At 40.2% G+C, this 21559-nt stretch overlaps 1 protein-coding gene across 3 annotated transcripts in view; it reads left to right on the forward strand.

The window, feature by feature from the left end:
• CTNNA2 (catenin alpha 2) overlaps window positions 1-21559 on the forward strand; it is a 522290-nt gene that overhangs the window by 154672 nt on the left and 346059 nt on the right. For all 3 annotated transcript variants that reach the window (XM_064448881.1, XM_064448879.1, XM_064448880.1), the window contains exon 7: window positions 1807-2010. In XM_064448881.1, coding sequence (XP_064304951.1) covers window positions 1807-2010 — 204 coding nt within the window. The remainder of the gene's footprint in view (window positions 1-1806; window positions 2011-21559) is intronic.

Below are 21559 nucleotides of genomic sequence, written 5' to 3' on the forward strand. Positions count from 1 at the left end.
TGTAAATTTCCTGACAACCGTATGTTTATTACTATTTCACTGCTATGCATTCAGTTAAGCTATAGATTTCTCAGGGCTTGATCTTCTTTCTCTGGACAGTAGTGAGAGTTATGGTTTTTGTGTGGGGAGTTAATTGGAAGTTTTATTGAGAAATAAGCAGATCTTTTGTAAAAGCCTTGTCCTGCTGAATTAAAGAAAACATGTTCACATGGAATCGGAATTTAGCCTCGAATAAGTTCATTTGAGGATGTTCTGATTTGTAATAAACTGATAGGATGCAATGTGAAAGGCAGATGTTGATTATGCATCATGTCCCTAAATCCTGATTTACATTTTAATACACTGCGTTGTGTTTTTTCACATTAACCATATCATTTGGCTTGTGCTTGTTGATTGCTCTTGGATATTAAGGGAAATAGACTAATCATGAAGTTATCAAAATGTTGTGAAAATTGAAATGGTTCATTAGCAAAAATCCTACGTGCTTTAAAATAGGTGTGGTTATTAGAAAACAGAGTACTTTTAACTTTTTCATTCCTATTTCATGATTTATTTTCTTCTAAAATAAGAAGCGCACAGTTTACAGCGCATTTTTAGACAATACGCAATGATGAAAGGTCTTTGCATGATTGCGGCAAAAGGTTACCGAATTACGTGGTGCCGTTACTGTGCCGGCAAGTGGGGGCAGGCAATTATTGCTTTTGGTGTTTGTTACCTTGAACTGCAAAAGGAGAAAAGCAAGTCAGAATATAATCTAGCAGTGACTCAAACCTCATCATTTTACACCAGGTTGTACACTGATAGGGGTAGAATCTATGTGGTTTAGCCCTATTTGAAATTTGGTAATAAGTTTGATATATAAAGTCCGCAAGTGTTTAGCAGTGATCATAATTTAGGAATTAAAATTATTGTCTTTAATAGAAAACAGTCTTTGAAAATATTTTTTTTTCTAGTGGAATGAAGATACTTTGCTAACGAGCAGGCAACGTGACAAATTAAAGAAGTTCTAAGGCTGTCTTCCTGTAGTGGTCTCTTTTTAGTTTAGTAATCCAGCACTTTTTCCTGATACAAAAAGAAACACAAAAACTTGCAAAAGATTTTAGAAAAAGGCTTTTGAAACATCCCCTACAGAATGGGAATCTGAGATATTCCACATTTTTGTCTAAGTGTGATTATGTAATAATGATTTTCTTACAGCGTTAATGACAATTTCCTCAATTTTTTTCATTTAATACTGAGGTAATCTGGTAGCATGTCTGCAGTGTAGCCTACCAACAAAAATAATGAAAATGAAGGAATTAGTTAACAGATAATATTCCACCTTCTTTTCAGTCATAAATAACTTGCAGCTTTCATATGAATTTCCTGAATACCCCAGACATTTTCAGAAGATTCAGGAAAGAAGAATATTAGTTTACTTCAAGGTGAAATGTATACAATAATACATACGTTCAGGGACGCACGCACATACTGTATGCATACTACCGTCGTTTGTGGTGGTTTGTTTTCCGCTATGGGCTTCCCAAATACATACCTGAAGCAGTTGTGCTGCTTTTGCCAGTAGTCTTTTATAACTACATGTTCTGAATTATTTTTACATATAATTATTTTAAATGTTATGTATATATTGGGATTTCAAGGCTACCAGATATTTCTGTAATATTGATTTGGACTTTGATAGATAGCTTATTGGTATGAAAGATGAAGAACACCATGAAGCTGTTGAAATAAGACGTTGAAGAACTCCTGAAGACCCATGCACGCTCCTAATTTTCCCGCTTGTATTTTGTTTTGGTTTTTTTTTAGAACAAAATTATTTTAGACCCAATGACTTTCAGCGAGGCCCGCTTCAGACCATCTCTTGAGGAAAGGCTGGAGAGTATCATCAGCGGGGCAGCGCTGATGGCAGACTCCTCGTGCACGCGAGACGACCGCCGGGAGCGAATCGTAGCCGAGTGCAATGCCGTGCGGCAGGCTCTGCAGGATCTGCTCAGCGAGTATATGAATAATGTAAGTGATACCCTCTTACTACTTTTTCAGGAGATGATTAAACCTTTTTGAGGCTAATGCTATGACTTTAATAATTAACAAAACCAATAATGCGTCTTGATACCAGGAGTAAAGGTACTGCTATTTGAATTATTTAACTTTTTAATGCTACCGCTATTTGAATTATTTAACCTTTTAATATGCAAATATTTGAAAGAAGTTTGGTACAATTAAAAGTTCACGGGATTTAATGTTGGCCTGCAAAGGAGCTCCATGCTCTCTGTAGCTTTAGCATTAAAGTTTCTTCTTACATAATAATTCCTTCTGAGGTGAAACACTTTTTCAATGACAACTAAGGGCAAACACGGGGGAAACTGCCTTAGTATTATTTTCTTAATGAGAGTGAATACGGGTGATTTTCACCGTGATTTCCACTTTATGATGGTCATTATTGGGTTTGTTGATTAGGATGTTACCTGTAGATATTCATGTGAGCTTGTCTGTTTGCTGTGTGGGTTAAACTATTGAAGGTCTTTGCTTGCTGTTGGAGCTATTAAATATTCAGTTGCTCTAAAAGTAGTGAGTTTAGTACTATTACTGTTCACACAAAGAAATGTACTTGCGGTATCTTAAATACGGCTATCTGTGTAGGGTTTCAAGAGGTGTTAAATTGTTCAGCATGGTATTAACCTGGAGTGCATAACCTTTGCTCTGTGTGACTTATTCAGAGAACTGTCTCCACCTCACGTTGTGTATTAAAATTCCCGAGTACTACCACTGGGTCCTTTGGAGGGCGTGTGAAAGAGTCCTAAGCAAAATCAAAACCCTTTTTCAAAACAGAAGTGTTTGCAAAGAGATATCAGACTGAACATCCTATACTGTGCTGTTTCTTGTCTGTCATTGCTACCAGAGAATCAGGTGGCACATTTTGATCCTGTTTTGCTGGAATCATCAAAAATAACGCTGAAGAGTCTGTTCAGGGATAAACCTTTAACGTTGTTATTTTCATTGGTACTGTTATAGTTAGTAGGCAGAGCGATACAGTGCAGTATCAATAGCACAAACTTCAGCCTTTAGTCCTTGTACTGTACAGCTCAAAATTAACTATGAGGATTTTTAAGGTATTATTCCACATAATAGAGTTGCCTCAAGGAATAGCTGTTTCTGATGGTGCAGAATTTAAAAGCACGCATTATTTGCTTTTTGGTTTTTATGAGGTTAGAGTTGAAAGGTTCTTGTACCATGAATGAAAGCAAAGTCTATGCCGTTTGGTTATGGGTTAGAAATTATGAAGGGAGCATTAAACAAGTGATGAGACTGTGGTGGACGAGGACTTGCTGGATTGATTCCTACAGAATCTTGCTTTGTAGAGCTATTACTGTTAGGTGAATTCGTTAAAAGTCTTTCAAAACAACTTTGAGAACTTGTGGATTGTGGCTCCCTGTTCTGTTGCGGTGCCTCGTTTTAAGTGCGCAGGTTTTTGATCACAATGCAAGTTGCCCTTGGACCAGAAACATTTTATTTCTGACCACATTTACAGAGGAAGGAGAGTTTTAAGTGACTGTAGGCATTTATGGCCACACTGAAGGTGGCTAATGTAGTTTCAGTGTGTTTACTTAAAGACATAATGGCGTGAGCATCTGCTTTTATGGTTACCGCGATATGTTTTATTTGCATTTGTATTCCTCCTTTTTTCTTTTCAGAGTTTTTTCTCTGTTCTAATTAGTCTGAGCTGCACAATTCATATAATTTTTTGTTTTCCTGCCTTATATTGAAATGTAATCAATTTAACCTATTTTTTACAGCTACTGAGTAAACATTGTAAAGAACTGAATATATACTTAAGGGACATAAAGTGAAGTATTTCTAATTTAAACACATCTGACATGGTAGATTTTGAGAGTGATATTGCATTAAATGTTGTCTTCCAAGCTGATCTTAGCCGATAAAAGGGATGGGATTCAGTTTACAGGTTAAATTTAGGTTCCTGTACGTAGGTGCAAACAGGTAAACCAGGGGCCTTGATTCAGTTGCTTAAAGACAGGTGCCTTAATGCTGCTCTAAACTACCAGTTTAAATGGTCCAGTGCTCATTTGAACAGAGGCTCCTCAATCTACCACTTGGATCTACCATGAGTCTTGTGTAGGACCTGCCGGCCCCGCTTCCATGTCACGTGTGCTCTAGGGAAGAAAAAAATGGCCAGGTTCCTACTTCTATCAAATCGTTTGAGCCCCAGTTGCATAAGCTCTGTTATAATTGACAGAGATCGGATCAATACTGGCAATCAGATCAGTACTGCCAAAGGAACCTGAAGGGTCATTCAGATGACTAGGTGTTATAACCTAGTATGGGATAAGCTGAATAACTCTGGACTCCTCTGGGTATTCTAACTAAATCCCTGTTCACGAGGATAAAAGACTAGGCACCTAGCTTGTAGGCAGCTCCTGTTTAGGCATCTATCTAGGCACTGAATTTCACCCATTTATCTACCCCGGCAGAATTTGTGTTGGTATTTAAGCTGTTGCTTGAAACATGGGGATGGATTCTTTTGGGGTTCACAATAATGCTAAGTGTGTTCATTTGACAAAAGATTGCACTTGGAAAGTTTTTTTAAAAGCTTGGATGACTTTCAAAAGAGTAAAACACAGCGGTAAGTCTGATCAAGAGGTGGCTAGACTGTCAGAGCACGTTAGCTTTGGGGTGATTCAGCGAAGATGGATGTCTTTAACATGTTCTGCCCACATAGCCTTAAACTGTTGCAGTCCTGCTTTTGTGGGAAAGCCGGTGAAATTTGGTAAGACATTGATGCTGTTTGATGTCTGGAAAATGACAGATCATTTTCAGCTGATGATTGTTGATCAAATATGCATATTGATTTGGATGCTTACTATGAGATTCAGAGAACATAGAACAAATGGAATATTTTGTGGCCATATTTAAAGGATACAGAAAATGAATTGCAGGGTATTGGCAAGGTGCTGTACAGTCAATATCAGTTCAATCCTTATCCACCTTAAAACTGTTTCTTTCGCGTTATCTACTTCTATGATTTGGGTTCCACAGGGTGTTTCTTTTTGTGTACAAGAACATTTCCATTTTTCCTTTGTTAATTAGATTCTGTATTCCCTTTTACCTGTTGGATATTTACACTGCAAGTCTCATTATGAATTGCTTGCGGTTTGTGCTCTGTCTTACATTAAATTTTCATAGAAGCTAAGTACAATATCAGGTGCAAGAGAACATACTCAGAATGGAGGCATCGTTCTTGAAGCGTCACGTATCTTTTGCTTTTGCAGCAGTGGAGGGTACTGGAGCGCGAATGGGAAACTGGAAGGTTTACAGGCAGCTGTATGAAATACAGGTTCAGCTGTGTGATGCTGCGTACCGTCTAGCATTTCGAATGATGAATGCTGAAGGCAATACAGGGAGAAAAAGGGGTTTTCCCAGGTTTTCTGTGCAAGAAAAAAAAATAGCTTACAACTGAACAATGTAGAACTTCTGCCTTTTAAGTAGTATAAGATGTATTGGAAAACCTCCTCCGCCTCCAGAGCATCCCCCTGTGCCCACCTCTTTCTTACAAAGTCGCCTGTAGAGAGGCACATGTCTTATCTTCTGTGCTCCTGCGGGGCTTTTTAAGTACATCCATCATATCTCCTGGTATATTCCCTGCCCGAGATCTGTTTCATCGCTAGGCGCTTTAACAGACTTCAGCGGATCAATATTCTCTGCTATATGGGAAGGGAAAATTTAACACACATCACAATGTTGTTTTCCCCATTCATCCACCCGGTTTTTATGGGTCCATCGCAGACTAGCGAGAAGATAATGATGTTCTTTCTTATACTCCAGGGGTAAGACCTCTCTGTGTATTATCCAGAGTTTTACCAAAGTAAGTTAAAGCTGTTTTGCACTTCAGAAAACTAGATGGGCAGATGCCACAGGTCATCTCATCATTTGGTGCCACCAAGCTTCAAGAGGTGAGGCACAGGGATACGAGTGTAAAAAAAAAACTGCAGATGTTCACTTTGAAAATATTGGCAACCAAAGAAAAATATGTAAAAAAATACTGTACAAAGGAGGATAGGGCAGATTGCAATGCAGATGAATAAAAATAATGCTGGTTTTGCAGTTGTATTATTTTCTGTTATAAAGGTTTTAGGAAAAGTGACAGATGCATTTAGAGGACTGTGAAAAGACCTGGTTGGAGAGGTGTGTTTCGGTTCCTCCTTGCTTCTCCTCAGATAGTTGGTTTGTTCCACTTCCTACGTGTCAAACAAGATTTTTTTAAAGTTTCTATTTTTCAAGCTGTCTTCACAAATATTCAGATGTTCTGGTCCCAATTCAGAGATTACTTAAGCAATTATTGCTGTGGGCGGTTTTTGAATTATTATTGCTGCAGGAAAATTAGTCCCTGGGATCTTTACCAGTTTTGTGAATAATTATGCATTTGCATAGTATATTGCATTGACTGGAGCCTCACAGTACATAAGCCCTCTGCAAGAACTTCGATGGAGATGAGATATAAAGTGTTTCATTATTATTTGTGTAGCTGGTAATATGTATTACTTTCATTTGTCTTATCGGTAATCTGTCAAAATATTTTCCCAGCATGGTATCTATTATTTCTATGCTGAACTCAGATGAACTTTTAAATCTTTTATTTCTGGGAAGCGGGAGCAGGAGAAACCTCAGTCTGCTGGGTCATATGACTTTTTTTCCATCTCTTAAAGAACATTTGTAGGTTGTTTTTTTTTCAGATTCTATGTTTGTGTGATAAATCCCATCATTTATTTCAAAATAAAATTACATTTTTAGACTTCCGTCCTGCAGAGAAGAACTAAATACAGCTCCACAGAAGCTTTTAATACAATTGTTTTCCATTTCTCTAAATTAACAAATTATTTAACAGATGGTTAGTTCTGATTGTGGTCTAGTTTCCTGCTGGTTTACTTTCCTGGATCCGCCATGATTTGTATTGCAGGCTGTCAGGGAGCAAAAATCCTAGAAACCGGGGAGTCCCAGCTCTTAAACCTAGACTCCTGGATTAGAAGCACACTGCCAAACTCCTGTAACCCAACGCTGGGCACCCTTTCTAGCCAGCATAAGGATGCTGCTGTGTTGGTATCTGATTAGGATAAGAAAGGAAGAAAATTATATTTTTAGAAAAATATGCTTTAAAAAGGATGCCGTAAATTCTCTCTGACATTATCGGTTTCTGTGCCAAGTGGAGAAAGACTGAATTTTGGGTTGCTGGGGTATATCGTAAAGAGAAATTCAGAAAACAGTTGACAAGTGAGTAACTATGACCATTAAAGACCCCTGTAATCACTTGAATAGTGGCTTGGCATTAATTCAAGTCTGCATTTGAAAAGGCATTTTCTGTCTTGTTCAAATACAAGATTATCTTCTTAGACCTTGGGACTCTTTATTAAGGCAACCTTCATTCTTATGCCTTCCTTTTCCTCTCACCCACTGCTCCGGCTCCCAGCCACTGCCAACATTTCAGAAGAGCTTGGGGTTTATTTTTAGTGGAGTTGGGTTTTGGGATAGGGAATATTTCTATTTATCCAAGTGGAATGAACAGTCCTTTATGAAGTCCTTGTATTACCACTGTCGATTTAATATACAGCCATGAGGACCAGAGCACTGCAGGCTAGGTTTTTTTATTTTTGTTGCTATTTTACTGATATTACCATAGGAATAACATTGCTTAGTGTTTGCTCTTAGTAATCTCGCTCTCTGAAGTTACTACCCATTCCTGATGTCTCTCAGCATAACCGAGATGCAATAGGCTCTAATTCCTGTTTCCTACGGAGAAGAAAATGTCATATCTTGAAAATGCAAAATGTAAGAAGAATGAACGAGAAGACACAAATCTACAGGCAGTCTTTCTTCACAAATATCAGTGAAGAATTTGAATTGCTCAAAGTAAAGTTATAGTACTTCAGTACATGAAAAGGAAATGTCCTTAACAGAGAGCTGAAGTTATTGTGCTTGATTGGAGAACGAAAAACCTGATAGCAAATAAAAGTCTGTGAACTCTCAAGACATTGTCAGCTTCCATATTGAACAGCTCCATCTGAATTCAGATTTAAGAGAAAAGTAATAATTCTTGTGTACGTTTCACTTTGGGTGCTGACTCGCGTAAGGTTAATCTGGGTGACAGTGAGCAGTAACTTACAGTTAGGAGACAGAGAAATGTCTGTGGCCGTCCTGAGATGAGTGATCGGGGGTGAGTGACAAGCGACTGTCTGCTGGGTCATCAGGATCGACTGACTGAGGCATGACTGTCAGCAGGACAGTTTTGCCGTTGCACCATTGCTGAGTTCCTAGCTTTCCAAATATTTTTTAGAGGACAATGGCTTGTTTAAAGCTTCCGACTATTTCACGCTGGAGATAAGCTATTTTACTATTCATTTAGCTTTTTGAGAGGCTGTATGAGCAGTTTTGTCTTTCCTAACTTGGAAGAAACAAGCAGAAGCACAGTGTTATTACTGGAAGAATAGGATGGGCAAATGTTTTATGATGTGTCACAGCATTGCTTCTCAGCCAGTTTAGGTTTCTTTACGTTTATGCATCCCTCCTGAATGCCTCGACTTCTCACGACTGTACATAAATCACGGTCTGTTACCTACAAAGCAACTTGGGCCACCTTTTAAGGAACGTTCTGACTCTTTTTTTTTTTTCCGACGTGGACTGGGTTTCCCCAGAATTTCTTGCTAGTTTTACAGAAATGCTGCACTGCTTACAATTGCACAAGTGAGTTTTGATTTATTTTTTTCATTCCTGTAATTTCTGGTTTTGCAAATCAGTGTTCAGTGTTTGCTTTGTTTCTCTTAGCAGATCCAGAGAACCATGCTGATGTTTTCCATCAGAAACAAATGGAAAAGCCCTGTGAGACAGTAGGACTTTATGGCTTGGAAATGACAAATATGCGAACAATTTGTCTTGGCTTCAGGTTCTGGTGGTAGTAAATTTACGCGGCCCTGTGGTGTTTCATCTGTTGGGACCAATAGATTTTTAAATTTGCTGAATTAATATTTATGGGAGGAAATACTCTTTCTGAACCACAGTGCTGATAGCTTTTCCCTAGTAGTGTCTACTAGAGAACATTTTATAGGTGCCTCCTACATGCTCTTTGTCTTGAAAGCTGGACGATTATGTTGTGAGAAGAGTTTTGTATCTCTGTTCAAATATAAATGAAGCACAGGAAGTTTTTGGAATCTAAGGCTGAATTGCTATATTAAGTTGAGTGATGTTTCTGACAAGATACTTCCCTCCAAGTTAGGGCGGAAATTTTCTAGACTGCCAGTAAATCCAACCAAGTGCCTGCATGCGACAACTTATTTTCTCACTTTCATTTCTATCTCTATACAATTAATGGAGCCCAGTGATTGCCCTGAAGGGTTGGGAAAAAAGGGTCTAAATCATGTTACATTCCAATGCCTCACTGAATTCTCTTCCTGATTATCCCTTTATTGTTATGCCATTATTAAGTAAACTGTGTTTTTAAGGAACTGTTTAAATCTAGGCAAGCTCCTTACTGGAATCCATGCATTTCGTATTTCCGTAACTTGAGGAGTGAAGGTGAACTTCCCTGCAAACATTGCAACAGGCTGCATAGTCTTGTCCCATACTTGTTCCAGTCCAGACATCTCGGAAGGTAGCTGGTTGTGAAGCTAACAAGTTCTCCAACTTCACCCTCCAAATGATATTAGATGAAGGGTGCAGGGGCGACAGGTGTGTTATCCCATTTATGTAGATAAAAAAACTCTGTAGGCCTTAATGTCTCATAAAGTAGTTTTTGGGTAATATTTTGCAGAGCAACCCACCTTGTGTAGGTGTGATAAAACATGAAGGAGCTCCGTCTTCCTATTTCCATGTTTATCCTGCCTAATCCACTTAATATTCCCGTTGGTGTTACTTTGGATACTGTGATTTGGACTGCTAAATAAGGCATTTGGTTCTCAACTGCTCATGATAATTTTTAAAAGTTTTTTCTATATTTTATATCCCACAACCTCTTTTCTTATTAGGAATTCCTAAGGAAGCCAAACAGAAAGCAAGCCAGGGATTGGTATGCTTTTTTTCAGCAGGAGTACGCTCTATCCACAGGAATTGAGCTTTAAAAAATAATATATTTAGTGGCATTCTAAAATACCTCTTCTAATTCAGGTTCTATTACATGAATATATTGCCCATGAAGATTTTGTAATCTTGGTCGCTAGATGTTTTTAAATAGTAGGTAAGATGAATGATAGAAGTACATCTGATCCAGTTTTGGAGAAGAGGCTTAGTGACAAAGGCTGTATTTTTTTATTTTTTATGATTTTTAGTTTAAGTTGCACACATGCAGAGCTGGTTTAAGAGGCAGAATTGTTTACCTTTTCAAAGGCTTTCTCACCCTTTTGGTTTTTTCTCTGAAAAACCTTTCCAAGAGCAATATTTTTGGGGGTGTTTTGGGTGTTTTTTTTTGCTTTGTTTTGTTTTTTGTTGGTCACTAACATAAAATGGGAAGAACAACTCCCATTTCCCTTCTCAAAATTCTGTGAATTTTTCAAAGAAAAAGAAAAATTCCAAATCCCATCTGAAAGAGACAGGTATAAAAGGCTTGTATTTTTTTTAAAGTGTATATAGGGATAGAATCACCGAATCATCAAGGTTGGAAAAGACCTCTAGGACCATCAAGTCCAACCGCCAACCCAACACATCCAGGGCTCCTAAACCGTGCCCTGAAGTGCTGCGTCTACATGTTTTTTTGAACCCCCCCATGGACGGTGACTCCCCCACCTCTCTGGGCAGCCTGTGCCAGGGCCTGACCGCTCTGGCAGGGAAGGCATTTTCCCTCATCTCCAACCTAAACCTCCCCTGACGCAGCCTGAGGCCGTTCCCTCTCGTCCTGTCACTGGTGACTCGGGAGCAGAGACCGACCCCCCCCTCACTCCAGCCCCTCTCAGGCAGCTGCAGAGAGCGAGAAGGGCTCCCCTCAGCCCCCTCTGCTCCAGGCTAAACCCCCCCAGCCCCCTCAGCCGCCCCCCAGCACACTTGTGCTCCAGACCCTGCCCCAGCCCCGCTGCCCTTCTCTGGACACGCTCCAGCCCCTCAAGGCCCTTCTTGTCCCGAGGGGCCCAATATATGTCAATATATTGGGTGTATGTCAATATGGGTAGGCTTATGAAATATTTAGGAGACCTGTGAGAAATTAATTACAAGGAAAATGGAGGTGGAATCAGGTTAATGAAAGATGTCAATAGACTTGACACACAGTTCTGTTCACACATATGCAATATAAAGTTCTTTCTATTCCCTTGTCTACGTTCCACTAGAATATATTCAACCTGCTGTTTTACATTTTATATGTCTGGCATTTCAAGAAGTATTAAAGATAATTCTTATGCATTTATTTTCAGCTGCTATGAAGCAGTTTGTAAGAATGATTAAAACCAATATATTTTCAGAAAATAATGATAACCTGTATATAGTAGTAAATATAACTTTGGTAACAATGGTAGTATATTGTCATGTGACCAAAGTTTTGGGGAGTTTTAAAATCTAGAATGACCAGATTTAGAATTAAAACAGAAACAATTGTCTTCACAACTGTGGTGGTGGTGGTGGTGGTGGTGGTGCTTTTTAATGTTGTTCATCCTTTTTTGCTTCTCAGGTCCCAGTACATCTTATAAACATTTAAAATTAAGAGTCTGTTAGGTTGCAGTGGAATTTAGTCACAGGTTTAAATGATTTGCCGGAGATGATTATATCAGTAGCCCCATTTCCTTGGGGTCATGAGGGCTGACAACTTCCAAACCATCAGTTCAGCCGGAGGTATTGTATCTTCCACATCCCTCTTGCCATCCTTGTCAGTCCACATAAGAAAATTTAAGTTGATCCAGCGTTACTTCACTCAACTTCTAAGAAAATTTTCTTGGTGTCTCATATAATCCTTTAAAATCATTATTATTTCTAATAAATTCTAAATTTCTATCAGATTTTTTTTTTCCTCTGCATTTTCCATTTTTTCCCCTGTCTTTGCCTTTAGAAATACTGGATACCTACTCAGGAAACACTGTTTTTTCCACATGTAAATTCAAATGTTTCAGCCTCATAAAGTATGTAAATATTCAGGAGAGTTCTATAAATTATATTTGCTTCTTTCTTTGCTATTTATCCTAGGGGGAAGGAATGACTAGTGGTTAAGTCACAGGCCTGGAAGTAAAGTTATTTGCCCTTTATGACTGATTTTGCATGTTGATATAATGCTTAGTCTTTCTGGACCTCTGTTACTCCAACATAGAGGACATGTCGGTCTTAATTCATTAAAGTTTAGGTGCCTTGAAATGTGCCTTCTCCACATAAAAAACCCCACCTGTAATAATATTGCAATATTTGTATCTTTGTTTGACTGTTGGAGGGTGTGCGTGACGACTGTCTCTTCATAGGCGTAGGGTTTCTCTCAGTTTAATTTCTTCCTCTTTAAAGACTACCCGGATCTCCTCAGCACATGAATTTTTGCTATAACTGGGCAAATACAGCATTTCCTTGGTTTGCCTGTTGAACTGCAAACTGGGGGAAGAATGACACGGGTCAGAGCGCAGAGGGCGCAGCAGTCGTGGGGAGGGTTACGTGGGATTTCCTTCTGACGATTTCTTAGGTTTGTTTCTGACCGACAACCCAAGCCACCTTCCTATAAAATGTGATATTAATTTCCTGCATGCCGTAGTTTGGAATAAATGATTTATTAAGTGGACCCTGAGTTCATCAATACTTTGCCTCCAGAAAACTTGCCTCTTTTTTGGCAGGTGTATTTGTTATTCCTCTTTGTTCTATGTTGTATACGTTTGTATGCATAGAAAATCCCTGGCCATACGTCTGATTCCTTATCAGAGGATGTGCTCATTTAAAACTCAGTATATTCAGATAAAAAATGCATTTTTTTAGGGGGAAAAACAACATTCAAAACCCCTCAAAAAAAAAAACAAACAAAAAAGCATTGCATTGTCTTCTGGTGATTTTTCATGTTTTAGTTCAGTTTATTTTGCATTAATTAGTTTCATTTTTTCTAAAGTGTGTTCTTACAGAAGTCATGACTTCTGCATCAGTGCTTTTAATATGCTGGAAAGCATTCCCGTAATGTTTGCAAGACTTAGGCTATCTGAAAATGATGTTGTTAAAGCTATTTGTTCACCTGTGGAAGAGTCCTTTATCAATCTTGTGCATGTAGTGTGATTCATAACTTCTATAATTTTCCTTTGTACTGAAGTTAGCATTTATAGGTCATTAATTTTTTTTTTCATGTCTGCAAGTCAATATCAGTTCAAGAGAAGTTTTTCATGCATTTTATACTATACCAATAGCAATATGATTATTAGCTCTATGTATACCTGCTTTTGGTGTATGGATCTTTCTTTCAATATTTTCACAGACCAGATTAATTTTGTTGTGCATTGTATCTTTTGGATGCGAAGCAAAGTATTGCCCGTGCTTTTAGAATTATTGGGAATACATCAAAATAAAATAGGCATGGACCTACCGAAATTAGTGAGCTTCCAGAAACCCATGTCAAAAATCTGTGTCTCCTGGAGGCTACATAACATTTTCTGTTCATTTTACATTGCAGGGGTTTTGGCATGCATAATGTGTCCAAATTCTGGTAATCATGTGGAAAACCCGAAGGCAGCAATGGAAACATAAAGAGTAAATTAGCTAAGCACATTTGTTTCTCTGAGATATTATTATTCTGCAGGTGAGCAGAGGAGGGAGCAGCTGTAAGCAGGCGTGGGCTCCATAAGGGTGGAAGCGCCTATCAGGGATGTATTGTTAAGTGCATGTTAGCCCTTGTTTAGGAAATAAGTCCATGTAATTCCTCCTGAGCATTTTCAAAATGTGACATAGCCAACTGTATTAACATCATGATATATACATTAAATCAGCTCTGAGCACTTAGTAGTAGTCTTTTTTCGTTCTAATTATGATCAGAAAGCCGGAGCACCTCTTCTGTTGGAGACAGGCTGAGAGAGCTGGGGATGTTCAGCCTGGAGAAGAGAAGGCTGTGGGGGAGACCTTATTGGGGCCTTCCAGGACCTGAAGGGGCCTACAAAAAAGCTGGAGTGGGACTTTTTACAAGGGCCTGTAGCAATAGGTCAAGGGGTGATGGTCTGAAACTAAAGGAGGGGAGATTTAGACTGGATATAGGGAAGAAATTTTTATGATGAGGGTGGTGAAACCCTGGCCCAGGTTGCCCCGAGAGGGGGTCGATGCCCCATCCCTGGGAACACCCAAGGCCAGGCTGGACGGGGCTCTGAGCGACCTGGTCTGGTTGGGGATGTCCCTGCTCACTGCAGGGGGTTGGGCTGGGTGGCCTCTAAAGGTCCCTTCCAACCCAAACCATGCCATGGTTCTATAATTCATTAAAAGCTGGTAGGAAGTCACATCAAAATAGGGGAAGGATAGAGGATGTGAAGAGAAATTTGTCCCTTTTAGTGCATGAGATCATCGTTTTGATAGTCAAGGGTACACTTTCCCAGAGGCAAAGGTCAAAACTCTTTTCCTATTAGTAACGTCCTTACAATATTTACACTTTGATTAGCAATCAAAGCCACAAAACTAGAAAATTACATCAGTCTGTGTAAACATCTGGTTTGTGTATCCTGCATTGGTTTGCATTATCCGGGTTTTTGTTTACACAAGGGGTGTTTTTAGAAAAGAGAACAAGGCATTGTAAATTAGTGCTGGGAAAATTCAGTATGATTTAGAGAATCGTCATCTGAGGTGATGGTATTGGATGCCCAGAAGAGGGCACACTTGCACACCAGAAAGGTTCCCTACACCACTGAAGATCTGCATGCCGATGTGGTACGGCGGTAATCAAAGAAAATGTAATCATACAGAAAAAGAAGAGGTTGCCTTGTTAGTAGTTACGGGATCTTTAGAGAAAAATAAATCCAAAAAGTTATTTGGGAAAATATATATATTTTAATGGAATTAATATTAAGTGTGTGAACTACCAAATAGAAATCAGGCGTTAATTTCTGCTTGCAGTCTGGAATAGCATTGATGTCTTGATTTCAGTACGGAATTTGTCAGGCAAGGGGTAAGAGCCTCTCCTGCCCTTCTGAAATAATTTCAGATACACGTGTGATGCAGAGCTCAAGAACATACGCATTGCAATACCAGCTAATTAACAATCAAATCTACGCTGATATGAAATGAGATGTATCAGTGTTCGGTGGGATTTGATATTGACCTGGGAAATCCTCTTACGACTCCCTAAATACGGCACAACTGCACGGACTTTGTGTCTCGTGACACGGTAACTTGTCGCTTTTTCCGGGGTTGTGCATTAGCCAGGCCCTGGGAGCACAAGAGGTTCGGTTTCATATTTTCCCTTGAGAAATGAAAGACAGAAAAAGCATCTCTACTGGAATCAGTTCTCCGAAACTTCCTTAGTGAAACAGTAGGAGGGAAAGAGGGTTGTTTAATTTATTTTAAGACGACTGAGCTAGAGGAATAAGTAATTTTCATTTTTGTTTGGATTCTTTTTGGAATTATAAATATTGATCCAATTTCCATAACATCTAATACCACTCAGAAACTTTGTCAGAACCCTTCCTTTTAACAGAAATTACGACTGTTTAAAAATATTTTAGCACGCATTTGGCTTCAACAGAATGAAATGAAACATTTTGTGAAATTCATTTCCCTATAATAAAGCTTTAAGCTCACCTATATATAAGGTATATAAAGTAAGCTACGATTAAGTTTAGGGTAACATATTGACCACACCTTTTCACAATACGTACATTAGGTAGGTTTTTTTATATGTTTGTCAGATTAATTAACTGCTACCTTGACCAATTCTTTCACTTGTTAAGCAATTATTTAAAAAGAAAAACCCAAAACAACACTAGGGGAGTGACAGCCTGGATGGATGCATTATAATTGTAATTATGCAGTAACATTGCAATTAAATTTATATATTTCAATATAAAATCCGAGAGCCTCAAAACAAAACTCTGTAGCTTTAAGTGGACAGTGACTGAGCTCTTTCTGAAATGATCTACAATACCTTCGGGCATGATGTGTTGTAATGTAGTTACTCTAAGGCTGTCAAATGCATTGCCAGGTAGTATTTGAATCCTGGGATCAGATAAATTAGATTTTAATTGGGCTTTAAGGGTAAGCTGAATAAGTAGATAAGGTAGAATTAACCAGAGACATATTAACGTAATGAAACCTTTCGTTCTCTTAAAGCTATTGTATTAAACACGGTACAATCTCGTCTCGAAAAGAGATGTCATGGTAGAGTAGAAAGAGATTGACAGTGATAGGCAAGATGAACAGTGGTATCTAACACCATCACAGAAGCACATAATAACATAACCACATTATCTGGAGCACCGTTAACCCACGAAACTGGAGAAAATGGCATTAGTTGTAATTTATTACAGTGGTTTGAAGGGAAAGAAACCAAATAAAAAGTCCCAAACTGAGTTTTCCCGAGCTGGTGGGACCATTCCCCCAGAGCCTTTGCTGAGGCTACTGAATGGTGGGGGTTTTGGTTCTTATAGAGCAGAGGGACGGGAAATGGCCACAACACTTGCCTGGGCATTTCTTTTCTCTGTGACGGTTTTGCTTGGTGGAATTTTAATTTTCATTTTTATTGGATGCATGACCTTTTTACTGGTAACTTCCTCTTGTTGTCCACAGAGGCACACTCACACGATTAAATTGTTTAAAAAGTTAGAACTTCAAGCACTTGAATTCGTTATTCCATTATTTTATCTTTAAACATAACTTTTATCATCTAAAATGCGACAGTATGTTTAATGACTAAAGGCCTTATCATGCAAACTGTAATGTGGATAATTTATTACATAAATAAAACCAGGGCTCTGTTTCATGCATAAGACTCCATAATTGCAGTAAGTATCCAGAAAGAGTCAGTTATAATTTTTTTTAAAAATTTTCCTATATAAATAAGAAAAAAAAAAAGGAAAGAAAAGAGAAAAAAGAGCAAGAAAGTGAGAGGGGGAGTTTTTTGTTGTTGATGTCAGTCATAAATATATTAGTTCATTATAAAATGATGTCTTATTCTTCTGACTGGGTAGGTGAGCACAAACCCTTATGCCTCATGCAGTACTCCCGATTTTTGCATACCGGATGAGAGCCATAGAGCCAAATCCCATCGATGTCAGTGAAAAGTCATCCATCGTTACACAAACGCGTCAAGGATACGGTCGGGAATATAAAATGCCTGACTTCCAGTATAGAGACGTCCCCAGGAAAGGCAATAAGGCTAATTCTCAAGGTTTAAAACTTAATTATATACGTTGTTAGATTTGGGTCTTGAGTTTTATGGGAGCTGCTTTGTCCTCATGCGTTCTGCGTGGATAGCCCTTCCGTGATTAATCCGAACGTTCAGTTGTAAGCATTTTGTCAGTGTGAATTTAAATTAAAGTTCTGAAATCAGATGTTTAAAAAACCAAACCATAAAGAAGTGAATGCTTTGTAATTTCATATCATGGTTGAAGTAGTGAAATACATTTTGAAGCATAAATACAGAGGCTTTTATTTCTCTTCGCAAGCAATTTTCTTCTCTCCTTTCAACGTAAATAAATAAATAAGGGAGTGCATAAACAAAAGGTATGCCTGCCTGTGAGTGTGTGAGGCTGGACTTACAAAGTAGATCTACATCCGACCGTTTGTATGCACCAAACAATAAAACTTGAAGGCTCATTAGCGTGGTATGACCCAACTGTGTTTTATGCATAGGGGTCATTTCTTTTCATTTCTTTACTAATGAGCCCCGAAGCCAGATGCCTCAGCCCCCAGGATTCCAACTGCTTGGTTTTTTCACAAACAGGAGGTAAAGGGACAGCTTTCTCTAGAACTGTGTAAAACGAAGTATTTTGCCTTAAAAGATAAATGGCTAAGGTGACTCTGTGCTTCTTAGGGGTTTCTATCAATTTCTAATATTTTTGCTGAGGGATGAGAATCCGTTAGACACTATCATCCCTGGAAACTGTTTTGGGTAGAAGGTAATTTGACTGTCTTTATCTATATTGGATTTTGTTTCAAATAGATAATTAATCAAAGCCATTCTCATTGAGTGACTATGAAAATATGTGTAAAATACAAAAGAAGAATGATTTTGCACAGATTACAGTGGAAAATAATAGATTTTTTAAATGTATATTTTCTTGTAGAATTTTTTTCTTGTCTTTATGAATTTAAGATGTTTCAAGTGTTTAGGATGAGAAATGGTTGCTCATTTGGCCCTGGATTAATATCACTGGAGAAACCTTTTTCAGGCATGTAAATGAGAAAGCGTGTCATTGTGGATTCCCCCAAGGCAGCCAAAAGAGGTTGATACCTTCAAAGCACACTGTATTTTAAGTGACCTGGAGTATTTTCTGGGGGTGCCTTTCTCTCAGCATTGACTAAATCACACACGAGGCAAGTCTGGAAATGACATAAAAACATACGTAGAGAACAGGCCTAAAGAGAAGCGTATTGAAAAGGAGGGCAGTTTATGAAGGGTAACGTCAACCTAAGGGTTTGAAAGTGTCTTTCAAATATATTGTGCAAATATGGTCCTTTCAGCAGTGCCACATTTGAATAAAATTTTTGTGTAGCAAATTGTTAGCATCTGTTCCTGTGAATAACTTCATATGGTGATTTGCTCGTATCTTACCGGAGTGCGTTGCAGTGATGTTAGATAATTGGATATAGGTTCTTAGCACTGAAAATTGGTCTTATCTTCAAAAAGGTGGCTGCATGTGGGGAATTAAGAACATAAAATGGCTTAGAATTAAGCTTTATCTGGCCTAGTATCTGATCTCTGGTAATGGTCACAGGGGATGACTGAAGAAGAGCACAAGAACCTGACAAACATATTGTGACTGATTCTTCTTTGCAAAATTCATTACCTTCGCCTCCAGCAATTTATGGTTCAGGGAGTCCCTGAAACAAAGGTGATATTTATTGTGTAAGATGAATAATCTGGCATCCTTTCTTACATGGACTGCAGAGCATTAAGATTTTAGGGGATTTACACAGGTCTCTAGAATAGCTATTTTGCACCATTATGAGCCTTTTTTTTACCCCTTTTTTTCCCCTCTCTTGAGTTTTGAAACATGTTCAGCCCAGGATGAATTAGGAGGGGGAAAATTTGAGTCAGTAAGTAGAGACGTGAAAGCTATTACACTCTAATAGGTCTTTTTTGTAGATATTTTAAAACATTTTTGAACCATGGTTTGTAGATATGATCAACTTTAACCAGCAGTTTCCATTTTGAATACTGTAACAGAACTAAACGTTCTGCATCGTGTCTTTTAAATGTATCAGGCCTAACACACTGAGAATTGATTGTTTAATTTCCCCCTGCCCCTGGAGGTTAGCGGTGGGGCAGATATCCCCCTGCAGCCCCTGGAGGTTAGCGGTGGGGCAGATATCCCCCTGCAGCCCCTGGAGGTTAGCGGTGGGGCAGATATCCCCCTGCAGCCCCTGGAGGTTAGCGGTGGGGCAGATATCCCCCTGCAGCCCCTGGAGGTTAGCGGTGGGGCAGATATCCCCCTGCAGCCCCTGGAGGTTAGCGGTGGGGCAGATATCCCCCTGCAGCCCCTGGAGGTTAGCGGTGGGGCAGGTATCCCTCTGCAGCCCCTGGAGGTTAGCGGTGGGGCAGATATCCCCCTGCAGCCCCTGGAGGTTAGCGGTGGGGCAGATATCCCCCTGCAGCCCCTGGAGGTTAGCGGTGGGGCAGATATCCCCTTGCAGCCCCTGGAGGTTAGCGGTGGGGCAGGTATCCCCCTGCAGCCCCTGGAGGTTAGCGGTGGGGCAGGTATCCCCCTGCAGCCCCTGGAGGTTAGCGGTGGGGCAGGTATCCCCCTGCAGCCCCTGGAGGTTAGCGGTGGGGCAGGTATCCCCCTGCAGCCCCTGGAGGTTAGCGGTGGGGCAGGTATCCCCCTGCAGCCCCTGGAGGTTAGCGGTGGGGCAGATATCCCCCTGCAGCCCCTGGAGGTTAGCGGTGGGGCAGGTATCCCCCTGCCGCCCCTGGAGGTTAGCGGTGGGGCAGATATCCCCCTGCAGCCCCTGGAGGTTAGCGGTGGGGCAGATATCCCCCTGCAGCCCCTGGAGGTTAGCGGTGGGGCAGATGTCCCCCTGCAGCCCATGGAGGACCCCATGCCAGAGCAGGTGGATGCCCAAAGGAGGCTGTGACCCCGTGGGCAGCCCACGCTGGGGCAGGTTTGCTGGCAGGACTGGTGACCCCATGGGGGACCCACACTGGAGCAGCCTGTTCCTGGGGCCGGCCCCCCATGGGAGGGACCACGCTGGAGCGGTTCATGAAGAAACTGCTGCCCATGGGAAGGACCCATGTTGGAGAAGTTCACGGAGGGCTGTCTCTCGTGGGAGGGACCCCACGCTGGAGCAGGGGAGGAGTGTGAGGGGTCCTGCCCCTGAGGAGGAAGGAGCGGCAGAGACAGCATGTGATGGACTGACCCCAGCCCCCATTCCCCATCCCCCTGCGCAGCTGGAGGGGAGGAGGGAGGGAAAATCAGGAGTGAAGGAGAGCCTGGGAAGAAGGGAGGGGTGGGGGAATATGTTTGAATATTTGCTTTTTATTTTCTCATTACTCTGCTCTGATTTTACTGGTTAGAAATGAAACTGATTTCCCCAAGTTAAGTCTGTTTTGCCCTTGACGGTAGTTGCTGAGTGATCTCTCCCTGCCCTTATCTCGACCCAGAGCCTTTCATTATATTTTCTCTCCCCTGCCCAGCTGAGGAGGGGCGTGACAGACCAGCTTTGCTGGGCACCTGGTGTCCAGCCAGGGTCAACCCACCTCAGTCAGGAACCCTTGTAGTCTCACTCTTTGTGCTCCCTAAACAAGCGGTGTTAAAAGAAGTCCTGTCAGAAGGTACAGCGTCTTCAGGGTAGCTGCGTTGCGTGATCGAAATGTAGCATTTTCTTTGTCAGAAAATATTATAAAATGTTTAGTAAATCTTTGCTTCTGTAAGAGGGTTCTCCACTAAGCAAAGTCACAATCAGGGGCAAAAATGCACAAGATAACTTTCTCCCGAGAGGAGGAATATAAACTGTGTCAAAGCATGAGAAAAGTAGATGAAGTTTAGATGTGAAGGTGCAAGAAAATCTTAACTCTGTTGTGATTTGCCAGTGCTCATAAACCCGTCTTCGAGAACTAGGACACCGGTCATTTTCTGATGGAGATACTAATCACAGTGGAAAAAAAGGAGGCGTTTTTCTGTTTTATCCTGATTTGAGCTGGTATTTCTATGAGTTCATATTTCACAATGTGCTGGGGGTGTGTGCACGTATCTCCCATTTTTAGCTCTGTCCCTCTTAACCGAAGACAAAAGTCCCTCACTGAACGCTAAGTGTTAGGAAGAAAGGTACATTCAAGTCGCTTTATGATTTATTTGTGAAGATAAAACTTCAACTTCCTAATTGAGAATGTGAATCTGGTCTCCAAATCCTACCTTAATTTGTAGTCTGGGAAACGTAAGTGGGATTTTTTTCTCTTTACTTAGCGTTGCCATGCTGGCAGAATGAGAAT

The sequence above is a fragment of the Phalacrocorax carbo genome, chromosome 4 (assembly GCF_963921805.1).
Source record: "Phalacrocorax carbo chromosome 4, bPhaCar2.1, whole genome shotgun sequence".
Lineage (NCBI taxonomy): Eukaryota > Metazoa > Chordata > Aves > Suliformes > Phalacrocoracidae > Phalacrocorax > Phalacrocorax carbo.